General features: G+C 40.5%; 1 protein-coding gene across 3 annotated transcripts in view; it reads left to right on the top strand.

Annotated features, from left to right (window-relative positions):
• Positions 1–14,405, top strand: part of LOC111874705 — a 178,243-nt gene that overhangs the window by 143,669 nt on the left and 20,169 nt on the right. For 2 of the 3 annotated variants that reach the window (XM_023870427.2, XM_023870426.2), the window contains 3 exons: positions 4,520–4,636; positions 5,177–5,377; positions 5,857–5,886. In XM_023870427.2, the coding sequence (XP_023726195.1) occupies positions 4,520–4,636; positions 5,177–5,377; positions 5,857–5,886 (348 nt within the window). The remainder of the gene's footprint in view (positions 1–4,519; positions 4,637–5,176; positions 5,378–5,856; positions 5,887–14,405) is intronic. The other variant, XM_023870428.2, reaches the window with a different exon arrangement.

Here is a 14,405-nt window from a genome sequence, read left to right as displayed (position 1 = left end):
CAGAAAGAAGAATACCGGAACGTGTGATTAGAAGTGATAGCGTGAGAAGCAGATGCCTGGCTCACAAGAGAAGTAATTGGGAGTGTGTGACACAGTGATACTGGAATAGCTCCCGTATCGTACTGTGAATACGTGTAGACTACTGAGGACAGAGTGGACAGATTTGTGTGTAGGGTTTATAAAGTGTGTAAACCCGTAACATTGTTGTAATTAATTGTAGATGAGACTTGTAGGTTGTTAAATAAACCAATTAACAATCTGAACGGCGCCTTCAGTGGCAAAAAAAAACACGCTGCAGTAATTTAGAAATCTCTAAACCAGTTATTCCTGTCAGTCAAGATATTGTTTGCTTTTATTGCACCAGATGTCTTCACCGTACATCAGGAGGCCTGACACTGTACCCTATCCTGGGACATTTGAATCTTGTTCACATTCAAATGTTCTGTTTATTTAAGATCCTCTTCAGCAATGTCTTTCCATCTGTGCATGCTACATGGCCCACTCATGTCATTCTCTTTGATTTGCCCACCCTTATATTCTCGTAGTGAGGAGTCCTGGTTATGAGACTCTTATTGTGTACTTTTCACCATCCTCTTACATCAGCTTCCTTAAGTTCAGACATTCTCCTTAGAACTCTATTTTAAAACACCTTCTATTCATGTTCTTCTCTGTTGGCAAGAAAGCAAGTTTTACATCATACACATCATAACTGTATGCAGGAGAGTTCTTCTTGCAAAGCTGATAATTGCTCCGCTAGTTCAAGAATTTCTGGACATTATCTATTGTCCTGTTTTTTGTTTAAAACACAATGTTTCGGAGACTAGATTCTGCCTCTGTCATCAGGTAAAAGCCTACTTAGATGGACCCAATTGATAAAGATAGTCCCTGTTGCTGGACAACAGCACCAACACAAGAGAGGATATATAAACCAAGCACAGCATAACTCATCTGTGAGAGTTAAGACAAACATTAAAATATTTAAAAACTCCACACACATGAGGCCTAGCACCTTTGCCCATGCACTGTTTCACAACTATTGTTAAAATCAGAGTACTGCAGAATATAAGTCATCACTAAGGAGACACATTCTCTCTATGGTACCAACATAAGAACACAACTTTCACACAAAGTCTGCACTGGACAGATTTGTAGTTCTCTGACTTCCGCTGCAATAGCAGGAGTCTGGATGAGAGAGACGTCCAAGCTGGGTTACTGATTGGGTGACATATGGGCAGATTCCTCGTATTTCCTGTAGGTGGTGTTTTGTTCAGTCTGCAAGGCCTTTGCTTCTTTCCAACATGTTGTGGCCTCTTTTTATATGCATCTTGGGCTAATTTTGTTTTTTGAGCAGACCTTGGGTCTGATTATGTTTGTGCTCCTTAATGCACACGTCTGAAGCACACAAAATGTGTGTAGTGTCTGCCACATTCACACTGAATGTCATATATGCACTGTGCCATCTGTTGCAGATCTCTTTCTGGCCAGGTTTTCATGAGTCACAAAACAGGCAGGGCTTTAGCCATGAGGCTCCGTGAATGGGGCGCAATCTCAAAGAGTCTTCTAGAAAAATCAAAATTAGACCAACATGCCTGTGAAGAGGGTCATAGGGTAAGATGGGATAAAGCTAGGATTTTGGAAATTGAAAGTAACAGCAGGTATAGGAAATACAGTGAATCGGCCCATGCGGCTTGCTTTACCAATCTGAACAGCCAAGCCAGTTTGGACATTTCTCCCAACTGGATCCTCCTTATCAGCAGTGTGGTTGCCAAGTCACAGAGAAGCTCAGTATGATGGGTCAGATTCTTCATGGGTTGCTATAAGGTTTTAATCACAAGTGTTCAATTTTTACTCCACAAAAGGCGCTAGCAGTAGGCACAAAATGGGTTCACAATATTCTCCATTTAATCCTATGCATTGGTATTCATGTACTTGGTTTGATGGCTTCTCTCTTAGTTTCAGGTCTGTGCATGCATTATCACAGTTTTTTTTTTAATATTTTCCTGTTATTTCCCTTTGACATAGCCTGGTCTGAGGTAGTTGTATAGTTGTGGTTATACTGATGTGGGTGCTCCAATGATAGAGATCATTGTTTCTAAGGGATTCAACGGATTAGGTGTTTCCTAATAGTTACTATAGGATTCTGACGATGGTGTATAACACACTGATATATTGGGTTTTTGGACTATATCCATTGTCCTGGTTTTTAAGATAACAAATAAAAACACGACGCAATATATCTAGGTGTTTCCTCCTCACCTGAGGATGGAAACAGATCCAGTTTCTGAAACCTTTTCTTTTGTGTCTTTTAAAATACCAGATGATCAGCAAAGTCCAAAAACCAAGTAATTCTAAGTATTCAAGAGTTTATCCATTCTAGGTCGATGCCTCTTGAATCTCCATATTCCAGCCCCAAAAGTAGGGACCCTACAGATGGGCCCCAAAACACAAAATGACAATCTTGAAAATGACTCTCATGACATTTCAGTTTATGAAAATCTATCTACCTATTTGCTGTTTGTCTGTCTGTCTGTCAGTCTGTGGCTCTACAGTCCTTTTGTTGGACCTTGGCCTTTTTCAGGTTCTTTATCATATACACAGTCAGTAGGACTTCTTGGACAGGGGATCAGCCTGTCACAAGGCTGCTATCTGCACACAGGACAGCACAGACACGGAATAAACGCATACAGACATTCATGCCCTGAGTGGATTCAAACCCACCATCCCAGCGTTCAAGCAAGCAAAGACAGTTCATGCCTTAGACCGCATATCGACTTTGATCGGGACTTTAAGGAAATTGTATCCCTAAATAAAACTGCATAGGTGGTACCTTCAGGAAACTAGTGGTGTCAGGGATTGGAGGTATAGCTCCACCATTCTTGACCACCCACTAGATGGAGGTGGGTGGTCAGCTTCACATCCTGCCCACTTTACCTACAAGGAGAGAGCTCTGGTACCCACTGCATAGAAGGCTCGGTGGGTCCCAGAGCTGGTCTCTGCGCTGTGGAGAAGAGAGAAACCTGTTTTCCCTGCTGGGAATTGAATCCCAGCTGTAGAAAAGTAAAAATATATTTACCTAATTTAATGTACTAATATTTCATCTCAGTGTATTCAATAAATTCCCTAAGTACCACAGAAAATTTTGTTAGGAGATTACAGTGGCAAAGTGGGCAGGGAAGATATTTTCGAAGACAGTTGGGAATGAGAGTTCACACGAAATTAATAATGCTAATGGAAGTAGGGTAGTAACTTCGACGTATCCAAAAATCTGATTTTCAAAAGTACAACAAACTGACATCTTAACATTCATAAGTTTATATGGACATCTCCTGATGGAAAGCCTCACAGTCAAATTGACCATAATTTGATAGGCAGGCAGTGACATCCAAGTGCATGAGTACACAATATCTTCCAGTCTTTCAGGGGAGAGGTCTTGACCATTAGCTGGTGGTGGAGAGCATTAGGGAGAGACTGGCAGTGAGTAAACAAACAACACAAGAATTTTGTATGAGAGGTCCCATCTCAAAACATTAAAGAAGTTTTAGGGCAGTGACCGACCGCTTCTGTGGTCTAGTGGTCAGAGTTCCTGGCTACAGATCCAGAGATCCTGAGTTGATTCCCAGCACTACCAGATTTTCTGAGAAGTAGTGGGTCTGGAATGGCATCCACTCAGCCTCAAGCGGATAATTGGGGAGCTATTTCAAAGAAATAGTGGCTCCTGTCCAGAAAACCGAGATGGACTGGCTGTGGGGATCCATTGCACTGACCGTGTGACACCCTCTGTCTGCTAAAGTTGGCACTAACTTCGATGACAGGCGGCAGTTGCTTGGTTGGTATAGTTCGCTCGTGGACTATAGACCATGGAGTTTTTTGTTTTGTTTTTTGTTTTTGTGGGGCAGTGACCGTAATGAGGAGCTTCGTAACTTGTACACTTTGCCAAGTATAATTAGAATGGTCAAGTCAAGGAGAATGAGATGAGTAGGATATGTAGCATGCATGGATGAAAAACAGAAGCATGTAGGTTTTTGGCGTGAAAGGCAGAAGGAAAGGGACCACTAGGAAGACAAAGATGTAGGTGAGAGGATAACATTAAAATGGATGTTAGAAAGATAAAGTGGGGAGATATGTGCTGGATTGTTCTGGCCCTGGATAGGGACCAGTCTTGGGCTCTTGTGAACATGGTAATGAACCATTGGGTTCTATAAAATGTTGGAAGATTATTGAGTAGCTCTGCAACTGGCAGCTTCTCAAGAAGGGTTCGGCTCCAAGAAGTTAGTTAATATTTAATCTGTTCACACATGATTTTATTGGATGTGATGGTCCCAGTGACTTTGTTCTTTAGTTCACTTATACCATATCCTTGTGTGAATATCAGTTGGTGTCAAACCTTGTGAATAAGGAGGCTGGGCAATTTGTCTGCCAAAATCAGTCCACTGATAAGAAAGTGACTTAAGTTGACTTAAGTAATGACATCTGGTGAATACATATTTTGGTATTTGTGCTATTGTGTCTGTTTTTGCAGATTTTCGGCACACCTTCACTGTACAACATACTGCACCAGATCGGAAGCCTCGCAACCCATCAAGCCCAAACAGCCCACCTGGGTCACCTAGTATCCCACGTCTGCGTGCTATTGCACGTGAGTACCAGATTTCAGTGTGTAGTAGAGCAGTTCACTTGAATTGGTTTCGTTCTTGGAGCAGTGTTTTTCTCTCTAGCCTAGCCAGCAGGAGGACTCTGTCCCACGCTGCAGGTGGAGATTAATGTTATATTGCAAGGAGAGTCAGTAGAGATGCTGACATATGCTTTGTATTTTCATCAGAGTACAGAGAAACACTGCTTTCACTTTGACTGGAGTATTGCACTTTTCGAGAGCATGGTGCTAAAGTGTGTTTTGCTTTGTAGCATGGCGTTTTTATGTAGAAAGTTTGTTTAATTTGTTTATTTATAGTTTTTTAATAAACTTCTGTTTGTCACAGAATGAAGGTAATTTGTAAGTACAAGTATTCTCACACTAAAAGGCAAGGCTCAAACGGTTGGACAGGGTTTGGGTTAAGTTATTATATAGCTGACTGTTCTGTAAGAAGAGTGTGTTGATGGATGTCAAGGGAAGGATGCAGGGAAGGATAAGTGGGTTTCTGATAGGAAGAACTAGACTTAATTATTCTTGTGTTGGTAGTCCCTGCTGATGGGGTGAAGGGTAAGACGTGGGGGCCGAGCACACTGCATCAGCGAGAACGTGGGCAGATCATTACACGGGTGGTAGACGGAGTTCCGGGCGGGCCAAAGCGGTGGAGCCGCAGTGCCCCCAACCTCGAGAAGCACGCGGCTGCTGCCAGGGGGGTGGGCACCCCCAACATCACCGCCCTGCAGGAAATAGGTATGGATGACCAAGACTGCCAGGAAAGGGTGGAGTAAACAACTAATCACTGTCATTTGCACCGAGGAGGCTGTGTTGATGCTTTGTTCAGGAACAGCTGTTTATGCAGAACTATTCAGAATTATTTTCTGTGACATTATTTTTTAAAAATTGACAGAGTTACAGTTAATGGTTCATCCACTTTGAAGTGTGCACAGTTTTCCTTCTGAGATGAAATTGCCTCATGGGAGAAGCACTCAGTTTGTAATTCCACTGTAGTACTTGCGTAAGAAAATTATATCACCCATGTTTTAATAATGTGGACATGAAACGTCACGGACTCCAAATATTTTTCTTTTGTCTTCACAGAAGGCATATCTTTTTCCCACTGTCATTTCTCTCTTGGTGCAAATGGACAGACAGACAATTTGTGGTGGGAACAAAGGGGTGCAAGAGGTGGCGGGCACAGCAACTGATAAGCTGACATTCTTTTTGTTCAGGCTACTCTGAGGAGCAACTTCACTCACTCTGTAAGTGATGACAGAGCATGTTGCCACCTTATTTTTATTTGTACTGCCCCACTTTGTTTCTTTTTTTTTTAATTTAAGATTATTTTGTAATTTAGAATTGTTTGTTGGTAAAATTGTGTTAATCGCTAGTTGGTAGGTAGATGGTACCATTTGCTGTGGCATTTATTTAGCATTACAAATTGTTAACAACCTGTAAGCACAAATTTACTTGAATGTAAGACATGTTGCTGCCTTATCCACGGTATCCTTGGGCCTGCTGAGTGTGATACCTATGTATTATGTGACTGCATCATGCTTTAAACTGAACCATTCCAAATTTGTTGTCAGCATCATCTGTACTATAGAAGCCATTGTGTGTATTTATGTGTGCTTGTAATGTTTGTTTGCTTGTGCAGACCTCAGGAAAAATGTTGAAATAAGGTGCTGTATATCACAACCAATATTTTTCATTGTTTTCTGGTGTAACAGCATGATTTGAGCAGTACATAGTTAATCTGCTTACCCATGAAGGAGAATGAAGTAAGGAGTAAACAAATGACAGAAGGGCAGAAAAATAGAAGGGATGAGAAAGGAAGAAAGGCAATAAATGTATGAAAGGGATAAATTAAAGAAAAAGGGGTATGAGGGATGAATATGAAAGAAATATTTCCTCTTTGAGACTGAACCTGCACGCACGCATGCACGCACACACACACTAAACAATCACATGCAGATGATGAGATAGTCAGAGATTCTTTTTTTGTCTACCATAATACATCCAGGAAAATACTGAGAGGTAAAGGTAAAGTTGTCCCTGTGGCTAACTAATTAAGCACTACACCATGAAGACATATAGGGGAGTGGATGAATAGATCCACATTTTCTTGACCTAGACATTAGTTGGAGGTGAGTGGTCAGCTACACACCCCCAGTACACATTGGATAGGAGGCTGGGTGGACCCCAGAACTGGCCTGGATGTTGTGGAGAAGAGAAAATTGTTCACCCTGCTGGTGCTTGAACTCTGACCTCATTGTTCAACCCATAGCCAGTCGCTATACCAACTCTGCTATCCTGGCTCCATTCACTACTGAGAGAGGACCATGAAATATGTAATGGCTGCTTTAGTTCACATCCCTCCAAAATCACAATAATAACATTGCAGTTTAACATTCCATGCAGCATTATATTCAAAGTTGTACAGTGTACTTGAGAATTCAGTGTATGTATGCTTGCCTAGGACTCTCATCTGTGAAAATGCTAGGTCACTAGACCTTTCTGCAGCTTTTAATAATTCCCAAATCTGTGGATCCTCTTGTAATTTCCTCATAGATAAGCTGTTTCAGTTAACCTGGTGTTGTTACCAGTGTTTCACATTCATGCAACAAGATAGATTTTGTGTAGTGTTTAGTAGTGACTTCACATTTCCCTGTCTGGTGTTTAATAGTTGCTGTGGAATACAGGAGAGCATTTAAAATTTTCCAGTCACTTTATGTGTATATTAGAATTTGATCAGACTCCCAGGCTCCTGCATAAAGTAATTCATTCGGCAACTTGTAACAGTAACAGGATGGGATGGTGTTTCAGTATGACCTGGAGCTCTTATTGAGACATTTCTGAAGTGCGTCATATGTAAAATGTGTATAAAAATTCTTTTGCTCACATGCTGAAACCTTCAGCTGTACTGAAAATAGGACTTTGGATATACGAAGAATTGAAAAATACGCCCCCCCCCACGTACACACACCCACACACACATGCGCGCACCTGCACGGTTTCAGACCCCTTGTTAAACTGTAGGTGGGCCCAGTTGACATGAATCTCTGATCACATATCCTTGCAGACCTTAGGAGGCACCAGAAGCCAACCAACCACTCTTAACCAAATAACAGAGCTGCATGTCCATTCATTCCATGATTCAGATATGGACATGTACTTATCTGAACCCCATATTATTGGTACCAATATGGTGGCTGTGGGAACTTCCAAGCTAAAACACACATACATGCACATTCATGTTTCTTTTCAGACTCCCCATTTACAGAAAACGAATTTTGTGTGCGTGTGTGTTTGTATGTGTGTGTGTATATATGTATATTTACAAATTAAACGTATTGAATATTTTTCTATGTCAGTTTACACAATAAATGTTTCCTGAACATAAGTTTAAAGCAGTTGCATCAAGTAACTTGGATTGAGTTGTTCAGAATGCTAAAGAATATCTCTTACACTGGCCTGCATTTATCCGAGGATGCTTGGTGTAAGGCAGTATGTGTTGTAAGGAGTGAGGGGTTGCAGAAGGGACCAACAGACCGATGTCTGCCTAAGTTCGTTTATCATCATGAGGTTGTCAGCAGTAACATTGAGACTGTCTGTTATTTTAGAAGTAATATGAAAATATATTTCATATCTTGGGTGATGACGCAGAATTATGGTGGACTGGTTTGTTGGGGGTTTCAAGAACTCTGCTGCCGTCAGCTTGGCAAAATGACTATGGCTCTGCCGCTTATGAGGTAGTTCCTCTGATTGATGTGTGACCGGAGGCTTTATTTCATCTTGTTGTCTTCTGGGTAATGACACCATGTTGTAGTCTGCAGGTGATCACTGTGGTGTAAGCTGACCAGTGGACACCATCTACCATACTACAACATTAGATCATTACTTGGAAGGCAATAGTATGAACTGTCACTTCTGTGGAAACCTCAGGCCTTACCAAAGGAGAGAGAGAGAGAATGTGCATTTACACATGTTGCCTTCCCCTCTCTTCACACATCACACACATTTCTCTCAGTCCCCACATTTAGAAGGTTACGAAAACTGGCCAGGCTTTGTCCCTCTTGGTCAGATATCCAGCAATGTGAGTGAACAGGTTCCCACAGCCTGATGGCCCAAACTTACGAACATAGTGCATGACTACTGTTTAGTCAGTTTGCCTTGAAGATGACTGCTATTTTTTTTAAAACATTGACAGACAGACATCACAACATGGTGTCATCCCCCAAAAGTGAACATAAAAATTAACATCAGCACCATGAGAGCCTGAAAGTATGTCATTAGAACATTGCAGTTAATGTATATGTGGCCGTGTAACAGATAGATGGATTCTCAGAATGTGTTCAGTGATATTTGTTCTGCTTTTATTCACGACATATATAATAGAAGGAGGACATTTGGCAACTGTGCTCAGACATTGTCTTTCCCCTTTTCGTGGGCAGTGTTTGGGTTTCTGCCTTTCCTTCCTCAGCTGTGGCAGTATGAGATTGCATGGACATTGTAGAGTGAAGGCTAATGGTTCACTTCTAGTATCTTCCGTATATAGCTCTCATATCTGCATACAATGTGAGATCCATAATCCACTGTACACCAGCTGCACACCAGACGCAGACTTGTACATGATGAAGTGGAACTTCCTGTGTAAGATGTGAATCCCTGTGCTCCAGTTTCTCTTATCTAAAGCACAATAGACCACTGTAGGTCACAGTGCAAGGGCTGAGAAGGCCCACCCCTTATACGTTCATTCATTCATACATTCATCTGTTATCTTCTGTGTTCTTCTGTCCATTTGAGCAGAACCTAAAAAAAGGTTAACACAGAATTAAGCTTTCCAATGTGAACTTACTAGAGATATCAGTTACAGAGATTACTAGATCTTATGGCTGCGAAGTAGACACATCTATGGCTTTATAAGGCCATACTTTTCATTTTGTTGTGCATCTTGCAAGATTCCCTTTTAGTTAGACATATTTACATCAGGGTATCAGGAATTTTATTTTAATATTATGTGAAGTGTCAGAGAAAATACAGAAGAAAGTTTCCTGGAGTTGTAGTTCCCCACTGAAAACTATTCAGAATCTTCTCAGTACAGTGAAAACAATTGGCATGTTAATGGACAGGAAAGTGTTAACACAAGAAAAGTTGGGCAATGTTGAACCTTCACATAAACATTCACCTTGCAAGACTCTCGACAAAAGGAACTGTAAGGGCCATAACAACATTATTTGAAACTACAGCCTTATAGTGTAAAGTCACAGTTCATGAAACCAAACATTTTCTGTGACTTGTATCTTCAGTCAGTTCATGATGGTGAACTCTATTCTGAATTGACATTTTTCTTTTCATACAAGGCTTAGTTTTATTTAAATGCGCATGAGAACAGAGAAGGTAACAAATGCCGCAGCATAGAATATGCAAATCTTTCACATGAAGTTCCATTCTGTAAAAGTCAGTGTTTGGTGCACCCTGATGGTGAGGGGAATTATGGACCCTGTTGCTAAATAGAGATATAATTAGATCAGAGAGATATAGAAGGCAGATACTGTAAGCAGAACTGTAGACTTTATTCTGCAGTCTTTAAGCAGCCTTATATTGGCACAACTACTGAGTATAAAATATGGCAACCCACACAGTGAGCATGCATAGCAGAAAGGTTATGTATGCCCCAGCACAGTTCTGTGACTTCCCCTTTGTATAAATCACAACTCTGATGATCTGTTGCATCATCAGTTTGAACTGAAAGAATTGCCATTGGTAAGGCTGCAAGTGCTCTGCCAATATGATACTACTGTTCTTGTGCCATTAGTATTGGTTTATTGTGTGTTTTTATTATCTCATCTCAGCAGAACAAGTTCAAACTGTTACTGCAATGATTTCTCGCTTAATCCATTCTCAGAATGTTTGATTTTATATACATTAAAATGCCTATACTAAAATACAACAAAAGAAATGTCTCACTGTTATCACAGAATATTCTCTATAGTTAAATTATCCTCCTGCAGTAAGTTAGATCCCAAATAGCTCGGTCAGTATTGACAGGCTATGGGCTGAAAGACTGATCTTTGATTCTCAGCAGGAGTTGATTTCACATTCCCCCCTGTACTTTTAAATTAGCTTTATGGCCTGCCCACAGGGCCCTTTACAAAGGATTACAGAGGCCAGAGCATGATGAAGGTCACTTACCTTCACCTAGTGTAAAGATTAAGGATTTTCTGAAGATTTTCCTATATTATTTCCTATGCGACTTCATAATGTGCTTGCTGACACAGCAGACAACTTTATATCTTTACAGGTAAACTATTTCAGCTTGGAACTGGTCACATTTCAGAGCTCTTAGAGTGATTAGACTCACCAAAATTGCAGGTGGCAAAATTAATGCATTCAGACTAACCCAGAAGTTGTAAGAAACATGACTGCTGCATTAACTGAGAAATTTCTGCAGTCTGTAGCCCCTCACTGCAAGAACAGCTGATGTGTCATGCAGTAAATTTGTGTTGTCTGAAGTTGGTGGTGGTTTTTGTTGTAATCTTCACATGTATTTGTGTATCAATTTCCAATAAAAATTTAGGTCACATATAAGTTTTCTTGCTTGCTTCTTCCTGCACTAACAGCATGCTTGTGTGTTCCAAATTGACGCATGTAGCAGTAGTGATAATACCCCTTTAGTTCTTTTAAAGCGACAGGTCATAATTCTGAAGTAATGGCTGGGAATTATAATATAATTAGCTTCTCACAGAGGTCAAGAAGTTTTGTGAAATAATGTCTAAATGACTTTTCTCAAAACTTGTGCTCTTCACCATGATATGTCTCATGAGAAGACATGTGCACCACACATACACAGAAATTTGAGAAATATGTGCATCAACTCTGTTCCCTTATGGAGGAATGCAAGTCAAGTCATAAAGGACATATGAACACCGATCTACAATGTGTCATCATAACTTGGATTAGCCACTGTAGCAGCGGATCTGAACCAGTGGAACTTGTATTCTTAGTCAGTGTGTGAAGTCTCATAAGGGAGTATGTGGGAAATATTTCATACGGTGTCCCACGCAGGTCAAGAGGGCCCAAGAGCTGCAACAACTTCTTTATGCACAGTATTTCTCTGCATGGAATAAATAAAATTGTTTGGAATTAAGGTTCTCACAGCAGTTACTACGAAAACTACTGTTGTCCTGCCTGTGATCCCATGTAGTCTGTTAAAGGATGAAATTCTGCCAAACTACACATCCCAGGGTTGAGTCAGGTAAATTGCTGCTGGCCCTTGCCAACATCATTGTTCTTGGTCCCAGTTCCTATAGGTGTCATGACTGTAGGAGTCACACAACTCCTCTCATCCATCCCAGTAGATGATAGTCTTCTCTGAATAAAATTTATTTAAAATTTAAAACGTCTTTGTGAGATGTGAAGCTGTTGCACTGGTAAATGTGAAGATTTCTGTCTTCTGGAATGTAACACCATATGGTTTGTTAGATGTTTGCTAGCATTCTTACAAAACATGATAAACATCAGAGGGAGGACCCTGAAGATGGAGGTAGCAAGTTCATCCGAAACCAGACTACATGACATTGCATCCAAGAAAACAGTGATTAAAAGGCCTCTGTATCTTTCCATGTTTATAATACATCATAACACAGTTTCAGACAAGAGTCAGTTGAAGAGCCCTGTATTCTGAGTAGTAGTGCCATGTAGTCTGTTGAAAGTCACCTGATGTTTAGAGACCATGTCACCTCCATCTTGAGGCTTATTCTTCAGCCCTGAAGATGGAGACAATGTGTTCCTGTGAAACATCAGTTGACTTTCAATGGACTATGCAGCGTTTTATTCCAGAAGATAGAACTCTTTATAGCCCTTGCTGTGAGAACCTTGTATTCTACAAGAATTAAATTAGCATTCAAATGGGGTGTGTGAAGTCTCACTCTTAGACTGAGAGTAATATTGACAAATTGTCCTTATCTGCGATGAGAAGGAGGGTGCGCATCATCAGTTAGTAACAGACCTTTGTATCACCTTTAGAATGCTACCAGATTGTATTTTAACATATTTCTGGTACTTGTACAGTAACGTACATCTACAGGATTTTCTTTTGTATGGTTGCCTGCACCCCGGTTTGTAGAGAGGGAGACATTAGTGAAGATGTTGACTAGGTTAACAGGAAACAAAATTGCTCCGAGGGTTGAAGTCACTGAAGTGATTACTCCATGTCTGACATTTGTCATATTGGATTTGTACATGCAGCTGCCCCTGCTGATAAATGCAGACACACCATGCACTGTAACATGCAATGTGTTTCATATTAAGAGCTTGCATAGCAGTTTGAATACCAATTTTATCTTTTGTAACAAATTCAGCAGAAAATTTTACTAGTCAGATATGCATATATTAGGGTGTTTGGATGGTGCAATTAAAGATAGTTCATCCGAAGAGTGATTTCTATTAAACTTTCTGTTTTTCAAAACACTGCATTTCAAGGGATGTACAAAACAATAGTTTTATCAGTTTTTTATGGTTTCAAAACACAGTCCTTTTACTTGGGGAACAGGAAATAATTTGCAAGCTCAATTTTATGTTCTCACAGGAGTGACTGAAGAGTTCTGTTTTCTGGGGTATGTTTTCTAGTTTGGTGAAAGTTGACTGATGTTTCAATGGGAAATATTGCCTCTGGCATCTAGGCTGAAGAGTAAGCCAATCAAGAATCCAGTTTGAAGCAACAGGCAAGCAGAGCAAACCTCATATTTACCTTTCTTGTCTCCTTTTGGTTTACACTGCTTCTCAGGGATAACCAATGGAAACAGGCTTTGACTTGCAAGTTCCACCTAGCCTTTATAGATCCTGGGTGTTTTGCACACAGTTTCCTGTGCTTGCTGCCTCATTCATGCTGATTTCTCGCTTGACTTACTTTTTTACCACGAAGAAAAGGTTGTAGACTTTGGTAATAGCAGTACTGAGCTTCAGTGCTTTGCTAAATATATAAGTAGCTAGGTAATTAATTTATTACTTAGTTACTTAGATGGGGTCTGCAAAGAGAGGCATTGAGAGGATTTAAGAAGAAGAGAAATGCTGACAAGGCTGGACATTCTGCAAGTCTGACTAAGGGACTTCTATGTTCTATCAGTGTTACTGCTTCAGTGCCATTGCACAGTGTGATAGAGAAACTGGAATTGCACAGCTTTCCCTACTGTTTGTTTCATGATGGTGGAAAATAACTGAAACATACTTCAGCAGGAGAAACTTCACTATCAGTGTGATGTGAATACATTTTGGGGAGACATCCAAAGCATCATTGAATGGATGGCACTGTGACACCTCCTGTCAGTTTATTCCAAGAGAAAGACAATACAGTGCTCTTGTTTGGAATAAATAAAATTTCCAAATGCATCTTTTGTGATTTTGTACACCATTGGTCTTCATGTTAATTTGTAACAGATACAAAGTCTTGACATAATTAATCAACATTACAGAGGCTACCCAATGTATATGCATGAAACTATGAGCAACCTGTCCCAGGCCATAATGCATCTGACTTGTATGTAGGAGATATCTGGATCAGATTTCAGCCAGGGCACTGACTATCCTGACTGGGGTTTTTCATTGCTTTCCTAAGTCTTGTCAGTCAAACACTTGAAGTGAACCTTAGTTAGTTAGTTATTGGAGAGGGTGGGTCACCCTGTGCACCACGACCAGTTTGATCTATTGTGCTTCCCTCTATGATATTCTACCAGTCTCTATACCCTACCGATATTGGTGCGTACCATCAGTCCCGACCGAG

This window comes from Cryptotermes secundus, unplaced genomic scaffold (assembly GCF_002891405.2).
Source record: "Cryptotermes secundus unplaced genomic scaffold, Csec_1.0 scaffold302, whole genome shotgun sequence".
NCBI lineage: Eukaryota > Metazoa > Arthropoda > Insecta > Blattodea > Kalotermitidae > Cryptotermes > Cryptotermes secundus.
Note: the sequence above shows the minus strand (reverse complement) of the source record. Positions and strands in the feature narration are given on the sequence as shown.